A 12,892-nucleotide genomic window follows, 5' to 3' on the forward strand; every position below is an offset into this window, starting at 1 on the left:
GTTTCACATAAAGACATGGGGTCTTTCAGTTCTTAAATCCTTTCTTCCAGGATCAAAGATCAGCCATTGCAGATTTCATTGATGCCAGGACTGCCGTATAATCTTTGAGCAAGAAGTACAGTCAGGTACACTTCAAAACAAAGTACAGTCAAAAACGTTTCAGGCAAAGAAGTAAGCCCAGGTGCCAAGCAAATAAAACATCCTTTAATTGATCATGAAGATATCAGCTGCTTCCTAGAGCCTACCAGGAATGGGTCCCCGTTTGCTGTAGGTGCTGAATAAATGCAAAGAAGTAAGTAGTTCCTAAAAGACTAAGGTCTTTTGAGGTAAAGAGGCGAAGCGGAGAGGGTTGGAGCAAACAGGCAGTGAGCGCAGGCGAGCAGCTGTATGGCTTGAACCACAGAAAGTTCTCTGTAGCTGACGGTCCCTCCTCTGTCCCTGCTCCAGCTGCCTCACCAGGTCAAGTCTTGCATTTTGCAGTTGAGAATAGGTGTCTGAAGGTGTTTCTGTCAAGTTAGCAGTAACCCTTCCACTCTCATTTCTTTCTCGTGTTCAGTACATTTAGGGCCAAACTGTCCAAGGTGCAGAACAATTCAGAGAAAGGTATTAGACCCTTCTGTAGGCCTAACTCTGAGGCCTTCCTTTAAAGACCAGGAGAAAAGGTCCTTGGGAGTTCACTAGGATGAAGTGTGACAACTCCATGGTGTGCCACCTGCCACGCACAGCCTTAAAACCAGGCTCAGCATGTTAGTATTTAGGTTGCTGCTGCAGTCGTGCCTAGAGTTTGAGTGTTGGCCTCTCCTCTTTCTGGTTTCCCCTTGGTGGCAGAGGACCAAAGGAGGCCTTGTGTATTTGTAGGTGCAGGATGCTAAACAAAGGTAATCCCACCTGGTCTTGATCTTTGTCTTCTGGGCAGCTGGAACTGCACAAGTGTTGAGCTGCTGTGTGAAACCCTATGCCTGCTTTTTGTGCCTTACTCCTGATTTCTTCAATTTTTGTTCATTGGTGTAGCTTCCTAACCACTTTGCAATGGAGGGGCCCGCCTCAGCTAGTTTCCTCATGTACGTCCTTCCAAGGAATGTTGTCAGTTAGGACAAACCAAAGCAGCAGCTTTATTTTCCAGTGTTTTGCCTCCACCGTGTTTGCCTGCTGCTAAAGGATTCAAGTAGTAAAGCTCAGGAAGTAGACATAAGCCCAGGGACTTTAGGGGGTGAATGGTCTGTATTTTTGTACAGCAGAATGTAAACTTTGGATGGTGTGTATTCCTGAAAACATTTCGGTATCTAAATATTGAGGCATGGTTCTTTCAGTGAGACTGTCAGGAGAAGGTAGGTTCAGTGAACAAGTACTGGTTTCATAAATAACCTGTTTTATACAACAGAAAATGCTGTGATTTGAATTCAAAGTAGCAGTACGATTCTCTGATCTATGTTCTAATAACACGTCTCTAACGAAAAAAGAATAGTGGAGAATTTAGCTCAAGTAGGATAGTACTAAGACCAGGGATTAGAATAACCCAAATAATTAAAGAGCTGTTTAATTGGAAACTAATAGCTAGGGTATTTGACATAGCAGATCATATTACTGGCAGTTGATTCTCTTACTAAGTTGAGCAGAGTTGTGCTTAGGAACATATGCAAATTCAAAATTTGCAACTTCACGGATTACTACTTTTGTCCATGACAGTTCTGTAACTTCTTTAGAATTCAGATTTATTTTTGTTTGCTGCTATTTTGAATACTGCTTTAGGGCAATTGTCACTGTATTCAACTAGGATTGAAATTTATTATACCTAAAGAAAATAATTGGAAATGTTATTAATATTTATTCCTTCCAAGTTAAGTACAAGGTTCTCATTCACGTGCAGCGGGCGTTTTTTGCATGCAAGTCATTCGAGGTTTTTTTGGTTTTGTTTTTTTTTATTTAGTTCAGAGTTGTACTTAGTAGAACACCATGTGGGCACACTTGTCTGTTGTGCTGTATAAAAACAGTAGCTAATTTTGATGAATTTTTGGAAAGAAATTGGTCTGTAAACTGGACCTTTTGACAACAGCACAACAGGGAAGGGTGTGGGAGTACAATCTATTTTACAGTTTGTATAATTTCAAAATACCCATATGAATTATTCCCATTCAGATTGACATATTTTAGGCAAAGTGCTGCTGATCATTATTAATCTGCTGTAATATCTGAAGCAGAACAATTATTCTCAGAAATAAGACATTAATGATAGAAGTTGAAGATTTTATACCAATTCCTCTGAAGAACAACTGCTTTCGGGGCATGTTGTAACCAGTACTTGATATTCACAAATCCTGCTGAATGACATTGCAGTATTACTTTTTCCCCCTTGCAGTTAAGAATGTGTTATTGTGTTAAAGACAGATTGCAAAGTAAATCTTGTCAATATATGTTTTAAAAAGCTATTTGTAGTCTGCTCTCTCCTCTACCGAATGGAGTTGGCTGTGGTTTTTGCTAGCATTAATGTTCATAAATGAGTTTCCTTTTGAATACTAACTCTCTGAGATTGACCCAGAAAACACAGGGTAGCTTTCCGTTCTAAGTTAATTCCAGCTTTGTCAGTATAAATGGTTAAAGCATCAGCCACCACTTAGAAAATAAAAGCTGAAGGAACTAAAGGATGCACAGACAATACTGACAATCAAGTTGCAATTCTTGATTCTTGCAAGATATTATTAAATAAAAATGGTGTCATTGATTACTGGAGCTTTCATTGTTGGACACGTAACTTAACCTTGTCCAGAATAGCAGTAACCTACGGCAAGAGGTGAAGGAAAAAGGCAGTATTTTCTGTCAAATTCAGCAGATCCTCCAGTCCCACTGTGCAAGCAGCAATCTGTCGAAATGCAAGATTTCAGACTGTGAGTCTGAGTGCAAACCTTCTGGGAGCTGCTCTTCCCTGCTTGTGACTAACGCACGGGAGCTGACCCATGCATACAGTGACCACTGCAATGTTAGGAAGACTAAAATAAAGCTGAGTTATTTCCAAGTGTACAAAACCAGGCACTTTAAAACAGTTGGGCCTTTCTGCCCTTAAGTCCCTCTCATGTGGAGGTCTCTGAGCAGCCCTTCTGGGGCAGTGTCTGCAGGAGCCGCCGTGGTTCAGGGGCAAAGCTGCAGCTTTCCAGCCCAACTGCGCACGTGGGTTTTTCTACTACTTTCAGTGGTTCTTCAAAGGTGCTGCTTGTACAAAGCAAATACATGTAGAAGTGTTTACAGACTTAGAGCCTAAATTGGCTGCAGGTTTTTTAGCCTTTCTCTAGTGAATGGGTTTTGGTTTAAGGCTATTTTTTTAAAAGAAACACCTTTTTTCCTAATTGTAACAGGTTATAATATTGTAACATTGTACAGTTCTGATTTTAACAGTGACCTTGGGGTGAATAAGCTGCTTTTACCTGGTCTGATGTGCACTGGTGCACTGATTTTCTCCCAGTTCAGTATTCAGGAAATGCACTCATTATACATTGTAATTTGAGTTGAAGTACAAAGTTCGTTGAGTCCTTCGATCTTGACACTGCATCAGCTGTAGCTGTCAGAGTGCAAACCTGCTAGACATAGATTATGCTGTTTGCCCTGAATCTTATCTAAACAGAGTCTTTTCTAAGCTTCAAAGATTGATAAGTTTCCACACTGCAATCACTCCCTCCAAGCGCTTCCCTCCTTCCCCCAATCTTTTTTCTCTTCTTTTGAACGTACACCTATTTGGAAGGAACATGCAGTAAAATCCATAGTGTCTGCTGGTGCTGCTCAATCCCAGTGCTGCATCTTTCCAAACATGGAAAAAATCCCTCCTCTTGCTCCACGTCTGCATCTGTTCGAATTGCTTTTCCTAAGGTTTCAGCATGGCAGACTTTATCTTGGTGTTGCCTCTGATATGTTATAGATCAACATGTGCAGGGTTTATAATGAGGAGGATGGGTTTACCACTTAAAACTTCCATCACAGTGATGCAAAAGAAATACCACAGTACAACTGAATAGCACAATGCTGTTCAGGCTTTTGAAGAAGAGGTCTGAATTTCGGAGGCGATGGGGAGTCATCCTGCTCCTGTCAGGCAGGTGCATCTTACTGGGGAATCGAGGGATGGTTTTTGAAGGAGTCCGTCCTAGTTTGGAGCTGTGGCACTGGAACTCACAGCACAGAGCAGGCTGAAGTCTAGTTATCCCTGCTGTCAGTACTGCAGGTATTTGCATGTATGACACAGCAGCAAATTCATAATAGCTCCCATCACTTTTTTAGGATGGGAAAGTTAACAGGCTCTTCTCTTCATATGGCACTCAGTTGGAGCCATGCAACTGCTGTAGAATATAGCCTAAAATTACATCCCTGAATTAGGCATCCATATAGCCATCTAATGCTGACTCTGTGAGTCTTACAGGTAGTTATCTACACAGTATATGAAGCTTTGAACAGCTTAACTGTTGCCCAAACATTGTCAATGTTTGAGTACAGCATTTTGGTTTCTCACTCTGATTCCTTGCCCGTTGCAGAGTTGCCTTAACTGGTGCTGCAAGAAACCAAGCTCGAAAACTGAGCTACTACTGAGTATTTCATCTAGTGGGCCAAAAAGAAAGCGTGAAAATCAGAAATACAACAGATTCTTCTCTAGCACCCAAGTGAAGAAGAAAGAAATAATTGGTTTTAGTATTTAAATGATGTTTTGGTTTGGTTTTTTAAGCTGGGTTAGATTGGAATTTTTAAGGACCTATTGTTTTATGGCTGATATGGTCACTGCGTGTTGGCAGATTTTAGTCTGTTCCAGTGGGTTGCTGGCTGGACGGAGATTGCGTGTTATGTCTGCATTTCAGTGGCACTGCCAGAGGACATCGGGCCTTTTGCCCTTGTCTGTGGACACTCAGAAACGAAATGTAACTTAACCTTAGCACAATTTGGGGAGAAGTTACTACAACCTTGCCATATTCATTTTTTTTGTAAGATTGTGACATCTGTGCTGGCAAAAAAACCCCACCCTACAACAACAAAAAAACCCTGCTAAATCATTTGTGGTTTAATCATTGTCACATTACAACCACAAAGTACCCTAAGTAGCAGCCAAAAAAATCCTGTTAGGCCTTTTCAGAGCACTTTCTGACCAAAGTGGCTAAATACCACGCAGTAGTTCTAAATTACTTTTGTATGCTGTTTCTACTTTATGTTCTCGAATAGCTTCTAATAAAACATCAGAAAATAATCACTGGAATGAAAATACCAGTGAGTTAACAGCAACTGAGGAACAGTTTATAGTATGATGTGTTATAACAATTGATCTTTTTAATGCTACTGTTTAAAAAGTTATGGTATCTTCATTAAAAGGTAGAGATGCTTTTGATTTCTGGTTTCACTAGAAGCATTTCTTTAGGGTTTTTTTGGTTTGGGTTTTTTGGGGGTTTTTTGTTTTTTTTTTGAACAAAAATCTTCCCTGTCAAGGGTGTGATCAAAGAGGTCACAGATTAGTGCAGAGATCATTATATGATGTTTTTGAGTCCCTAAAACATGGTGGTTTATCTGAAATTTGGTGGATTTGGCAAACAGGTAATTAGAGAAGAAATATTTTCAAGGAAGTAAAAAAATACTCAATTTATCTCTTTCTTTTCTGTCACAGTAGTATCTAAGAATATCAGATAACATTTAGGTTGGTGGGAGTAAATTTAAAAAAAAACCTTTTACTAAACTTAATGTATTAAGTTTGCCATTTTTACACACAATACCTCACATGTCTGCAGATCTCTGCTATACTGTTTGCCTGGTATCTGAAAACTAATAGGCTCCATAGTTATATGTTGTTTAATTAATCCGTGATCTGTCACATTTCGTTATCAGACATATGCACTGTCTGGTCGTTGCTGCGTAGTTCATTCACTCTGTATCTCAAGGGATCTCAAATGCTTCGGTTGCTGTAAAAGGTGCTTTTTGTCCTGGCCTCTCGCCCAAGCACATGCTGCATGGCAAGTAACGAATCGCAACCTAATGAGCCTTGGTAACTGAGCTTTCCTAGGGAGCCAATCGCTGGTTCGGTGACCTGTATTACCCAGTATCTCATTTGGCAGAGAATTAAGAATGGAGCAGACACATCATCAGCAGATTTTCGTGAGTGCAGACTCATTTTGGTACAAGCTGTCAAAGTCCAAGGACCCTCCAATCTAGCTTTCTAAACCTCATCTGTCAGTGGACTATAATTGGTTTATAAATTGGCTTAAAGATAATAATGGAACTAACCTTTTTACACAAAAAGCATGTCTGCAACCATGATAAACTTCACCAAAGCTTAAAAATAATAGTCCTGAATAATATACGAGTAACACTTCTTAGTGGTGATTGGTGGTGGGAGCTTAGTGCAGGCTGGTGTTGCAAAACAGCCAGCTGTTGCAGTAACTCACATAACTGATGTTAGAGCCACTTGTGTGGAAGTTGTTTTGTTGTGGTTTTTAGTTGTTTTTTTAACTGCTTCTTCTCACTACAAGAATGCTATCATGTTTTACCTCTGCTGCATCAGCTTGTGGTGGGTGACCGAGCTCTCCACCATGCCGTTAATCCAAAAAACTGAAGTGCCTGAACATCAAGTAACCTCCATGAATTAAGGATTCTTTGTACAAAATGTTGTTCATTCAGCATTGTTTAGCGTTTTTTCTTCACATCTGCAAATGCTGTCCTGTTGGGCAGAACGTTCCCTGGCTGCTGGCACAGAGGTTTCTTAATTATAGTTTTCTTTGTTTTAACATGCTAAAGCTATCCACACATAGACGTGCACACAGACATCTGAATGGAATACAGATATCTCTGTGCTTTAACACAGAGATTCACATATCCTTACTGCAAGTCCTTCTGGCACGTCCAGATTGTTGAATAGCACATCATGTGAGAGTACCAGAAAATTCTGTTCATGGCTTTCCTAGTCAAGGTAGCTGTGATATTTAATTTTTCCTCCTTTCTCTGCTTTTTGCCATTATTGGGAGTTCAGTATGTATGTAGGAAAATTAGATTAGTAGAATTTGAGGTATAGCATTCAAGTAGAATACTTGAAGAGCAAAAGTTCTTCAAGTATTCTTGCTAGTTAACTTAAATGACAGCTGAGTGCAGACATGGCAGCCAGTCCCAGAGACAGCTGGGTTTGCACAGGCCATTGTATTATAAAGATTCCAATTGCCCAGATAAACCTAATACAATTTTAGGTTTAAAATAAATTTGAAGAGTTCTGTATTTCTGTGTATGGTATATGAAATGTGTACAGCATATGAATATACTTCATATATAAAATGGACTAAGAGATCTTTCTTGAATTAGGATGCTTCCTTTCTTCCATAGATTGCATTCTGTACTTTTAAGTAATTGCCTTATTGCTGTAGAGTAGTTCTTTCTCTTAACAAAGTTAATGTTTTTAAGATAATAAGGGTACTAGGAGATGCTTGAAGATTTGCATTTAGATCCTCTCTCTTTGTCAGATTGCCTGTTTAAAAAAAGGAGGAAAAAACTGTTTGTACCTTGCTATTAAAGTTTATTCCTAGCATGATGGGAATCGGCTCATATTAAACAAGACAAGGATATCACCATTTCTTTAAGTGAAGACCAGTAAGGTCACTCCACTTAGTTCACTGTCTCTAGTCAGCTCAAAAATATCCTCATATTTTGTCTAGTAATAGTCTGTGTATGTGTGACTGTATTATACAATGCTTGTAGGTTAAGTGGTTTGGAGGGGAGTGGTCTGATAGTGTAAAATACTACCACACTGGAGTCATAGTAGAATAAAATGTGAAGCCAGACAATAGAATAGAAAATGCAATCTATCTATAACACTTTTATATATATATATATATATAAAAATTTGTACTATTTAGCGGGGTGCCTCCAGCAGTGGCTTAATTTCCCTCCAGCCAGAGCTGTCCCAGTGCTATCTGCAGCTTCTGCAGCATGCATGAGAGAGCTGGAGCTGAAGTACTTCCCATCTCTAGCAAAACTGATGGCACTGGCTAGATGATAAAAGAGTGGTCCAGAGTTGTTTTGTTGGGCTCTGTCCGAAGCACTGCCCTTGTTCCAAGAGAGAGCCCAAAGCTGCAGATTTTCCATCCAGCCTCATTATTTATTTCGCAGTGGAGCTTTTTGTTGTCCTCAGTCTCTAATGAAACAGATAAGATGAATAAAAACCAAAACAGATGGAGAACGCAGAGCCTGGGCGGGAGGAGGAGAGGGGAAATAGTCACGCTTTTTCTCAATGAGAGAAAAAAGTAGAGGCGAGGGAAGAAGGGGCTCTGATGGATTTGCTCAGTGCCCAGAAATACTCAGGATTTACAACCACAGCAATCTTTTCAGTTAGGGCAGTAGACTCATTCATTTGCTCTGTTAAACTTCTGCAGACAAATGTATGTGTGGTTTTGGTGGGTTTATTTCTGATCAGTTTAATCTTTATCTCGTGTTAGATGTATCTCTTCCTTAGTTTGTTAAAGGTGCTTCTCCACTCCGAAGTGGAGTCTGTGGGTTTGGATTGAGACAAATAGTACCAGCACAGCTATAGAGGGAAGCTGTACTGCAAACAACAGGTACCTCATCTTAAGTTGGTTCAGAGCATCTGGGTTATAGTTGTGTTTTCTCTTCCAGCAACAGAGTTCTATCTTCATTTATATCAAGAGAGGATGAGGCTTCAAATAGTTGACCAGCGTCAGACGTTACATGTAGCTTTTGCAGTCATGGGGATGAAAATAGAAGACTTGTAGACTCAGCTAAGAAATCATGGGAGGCTTCTCAAGGGAACATCTAGTGTCCCCCAGAAAGAATATTAAAGATTTTTAGAGCAGTTAGAGTTGATTGCGAAGTGCAGAAGCCGAACTGGGAGTTACACACAGAAATTCTGTATTCCCACAACTACAAAATAGAGAGGAAAGCAACTGTGATTCAGTAATGCTTCCAGTTTGATATCCGTAATATCGATGCAATAGATTGTAATGATTTCAATATATCATGCAATAGATTGGACCCTATTGTGAGACAGCTGTGAAACATAGATGAATCTAGAGAAGTGAAAATTGCAATACAATCCATGTTCAAAAAGATAAAAAGATAAAGTCTTGTAAAATATAATTATGTTGAACACAGTTGTCAAAGAACAACTGGTTATAGTTGTATTAATTCTTACTGAAGGAAGAATCTAAATTCCTTTCTGACGGAGGGAAAACACAAAAATAGCATATTTTGAACAGGAAGACTGCACACATTTTATGAGTAAGCTTCACTCGCTTGGGCACTGTTGGCTTTTGTGAGGAAACAGCAACCGAGAGTTTGTCCAGCGTATTGTGCTGCACACCTCTGTCTCGTGGTCTTGCTCGGGCATGGAAGGCGCTTCTCTGGCTGCATGCATGCAACAGGCTAACAAGTTTGATCTCCGAGTAATCTGATGGGGAAGAGGACGCTGCCTGTTAACTAACTTACAAGCTGAGCTCATTCCCGGTCAGTGTTAATGGGAGCATAAAAGTGCATTGGTTTCTGTGTGGACAGTGTGCAAGACGGAGCAGCCACTTCCTCTTCGTTTTGTTTCTGACCTTTATATTGGAGCCATATAAGACAACTGAATTTTATTTAAGCACTCCCACAGGATGATTTTATTTCAGCCTTTGAAGCCTTAGTTCTTTCAGTAAAAGTGCTAATGTAATTATGATATGGCATTCATATTCACAAGACCCTAGAGCTGCATGTTTAACTGGATTAAAGCAAATGGAACTTGATGGGGTTTTGGCCTTTATTTGTTTAATCATGCCAAAATTGAACAAGGAAAATATTCTTCTACTGTACCTTAGCCCTAGTTGTCTTGACTCTGCAACCGCGCTGTTGATGATGACTCAAAGCCATGGTGAACTAATTAAGACAGTACTGTGTTACTAACAAAAGAGCTGCTTTCTTCCTCCCTCCTCCCCCCCAGCAGTTTGTCAAACAAAATTGTATCCTATACCAAAATAATAGAAATCTAATGTATCCTGGCACTTTGTCTCTAGTCAACCAACAGTATTTTGTAATGCTGTTTTAGTACGTGTATTAGAGGACTTGTGTTTTACACAGCCCATTAACACAAGGGAATCATTAATTTCTGGAGAGTGTCTTTGCCAGAAAGATGTGGGCTTTAAATCTTCTATGTATGTAGAAAAGTACTCTCCATCTCAAGTGTTCTAAATGGGTATGATCATTATTGAAAATAATAGGATAGTAATAGTTTATGCTTTGCATTTTAAATAACTGTATTTTACAGTTGACATTCTTTAGAAAACTCACTGATACATTTGCATCTGCATAGACATGTTTAGATACAATGTCTTAACATTTCTTCATGTGGATCTGGATTATAAGGTGCTGCTGTTTATCAGCTGTAGTTTTCTGTGCATCGCATGCATGTTACGATGATTTTGTCTTGTTTAAAGTATTTTTGTGCTAATGTAGTTGCTTTTTCCACCTTTGTTTTTTGTATAAACAAAGGGCACATGTGTTACATCTTCTTTTTGAAAGTCGTCTTTAAAAACTTTTAGCAATAGTTAACTCAGCTGCTTGTTTCTGCTCTCTAAGGGGTCGCCTGGCCTGATATGCACCGTCTGGCTGACAGAGTCCATCTGGAGGAGTTGACTAAAATTGGCATTCTGAAAGGCAATGTAGATGACATGGTGAAGGTTCATCTGGGTGCAATATTTATGCCACACGGACTGGGACATCTACTTGGAATTGACGTGCATGACGTTGGAGGCTACCCAGAGGTTAGTGTTAGTCCATTCTCAACTGCCTTGCAGATTAACCCCTCTTAATTTGATCAGCATTTCTCTTAGTTTATGCACGATTAGCTGGTTGCATCTTCTCAGAGGTGGAGCAGATGTGCATTTAAGCGTGTCTTTTTCTGGATGTGATATTTTATGCAGTTTACTTTAAGGGAATCTATTAGTTCATTGACACAGAAATTGATTATGGGGACAAGTTAACTGATGCCACCCTTTGGGCATTCTTAATCTGTTAAATTTCTACATACATTGTGTTGTTCCTCCATGAGTCACCACTGTAACATATATCACTCAAGCATACCCTGTGCTGTGGCAGAGAACATCTCAAGTCTACCCGAGACCTGTAGTGGGAAGACTCACTTGCTTCCTTCCAGATGTGAGACAGCTGTGGGAGCCTACTGCTGCACCTGGGCTAGTAAATCCCAATGGCTGTGTCACATGGAAACAAGCTGGCTCATATTCCTGTCTTGAACTTTGGTCTCCAGTGTCAACATGGACACCAATGTAGATGTGTTGTCCTGGAATGAGAATTGAAAGAAAAAAATCCATCAAGGCTTCCAGTCTTTGCAAATGTGAAAGCATAACCTCTTGTATTCTGAGTTTCCTTGAATTAACATGATGGTTCATGACTGTGGTTTGAAAGCAGAATGGGTAAAATTCTGTAACTAATAAATGGTAAGAAGTTTGCAATGATACTGAAAAAAAAGTCTCTAAAGGGAATTGAACTTAAGGTTTGAATAAAGAAAGGAAGTTTACAGCAGCTTCAGAAATATTTCAGAAGGATTTTCTGTGTGTTATATTTTGGTTATTTGAGGCTAACTGTTTAAGGGTTTTCAATAATACAGTACGAAAATGGATCATTTGCGTTCTCTCTTGTGTAAGATGTTCTTTTACAAGAACCTGAAAAAGAAACTAAGAACTTGTTAGGTAAGGTTTAAGCATATTTTGGAGCATGTTCATGTTGGGTGAACAGGCTACGTAACAGCTGCTATTGCTGGGTTCACTTTGCAGGCGGGGAAGAAACTGTATATATTTGCGGGTACTCGTTATGTTCACAATATAATTATTGTTGAGACACAATACTGTGGTGACAATGTATTGGCATCAGCTAATAAACTTACATGTAATAAAAATGGAACAAAAATCAAAAGCAACCCTATTCTGATTTTAAGATTTCTTCACTAGCTAATACAGAAAGGATGGATGTTTGCCCTTCTATCTTTCCCAATTGCATTCTCTCTGTGTACAAATAGAGGCATTCAGCAAAGCACAAGGGACGTGATTACTTGGAGAGTTCATGGACTTAAAAATCCAGGACTCCAATGTTGCATGCCTTTGCTTAGATTGTTTTCACTTGTGTTGTGAATAACCTTTCTGAATTTGGTGGGCTTACTACGGAAACTGGAGCACATGTTCAAGACTTGGTGGGGTAAAGAGATAACTAGTGAGAATTGTGAGAGTGAAAAGTACCGTGCTGGGTTTTTACTTAGAAACTGTATGCTTTGAAGGTTAGAGCAAGTACCTTAATTTCAAGGGAGATTTCTAGAACTGATTTTGGGGGAGTATAGAGCAATGGACCTTATATACCTTCCGTCTCTCAGCAGGTTTCTCAGTAGTGTGGCATATGAGCTGCAGAATCAGTTTTTGAAACAATTTTTATTTACGTATGACCAAATTTATAACTGTTAATTATCCAGTATGTTATATAATTTAAGCATCATTTTTCTGAAAGCAGACTGATCTATCCTCAGTTTTGAAAGAGCAACCTGTTATAGATAAAAATGGATATAGGGATTGTGTTGTCAAATGAGTTAGGCTCTCCACTTTCATACTTAACATGTAGAAATACCAGAGCTCTATGCGGGTAGAGAATTTTATACCTGCAAATATTAAAATTATTTGTTTGTGTAGACATGCAACTGCATTCTTACACTAAGAATGTTTGCATGGCTAATTTACTTTCAAAATCCAATCCTAAATAACAAATTTCCTGAATGTGAGGGAAGTATGTACGTGGGCTCACAGACAAATAGTTGAAGTTCTGTATTTGCATATTAATGTGCACATAGATGGATGTGTGGCATCAGCTTAGTTTGAAAAAGAATGAATTTGGGGTGCTGCAGAAGAGC

The 12,892-nt window shown here is 39.3% G+C and overlaps 1 protein-coding gene across 5 annotated transcripts in view; it reads left to right on the top strand.

The window, feature by feature from the left end:
• Positions 1-12,892, top strand: part of PEPD (peptidase D) — a 177,981-nt gene that overhangs the window by 147,003 nt on the left and 18,086 nt on the right. For all 5 annotated transcript variants that reach the window (XM_069793476.1, XM_069793473.1, XM_069793475.1 and 2 more), the window contains one exon: positions 10,561-10,745. In XM_069793476.1, coding sequence (XP_069649577.1) covers positions 10,561-10,745 — 185 coding nt within the window. The remainder of the gene's footprint in view (positions 1-10,560; positions 10,746-12,892) is intronic.

This window comes from Haliaeetus albicilla, chromosome 10 (genome assembly GCF_947461875.1).
Source record: "Haliaeetus albicilla chromosome 10, bHalAlb1.1, whole genome shotgun sequence".
NCBI classification, from domain to species: Eukaryota; Metazoa; Chordata; class Aves; order Accipitriformes; family Accipitridae; genus Haliaeetus; species Haliaeetus albicilla.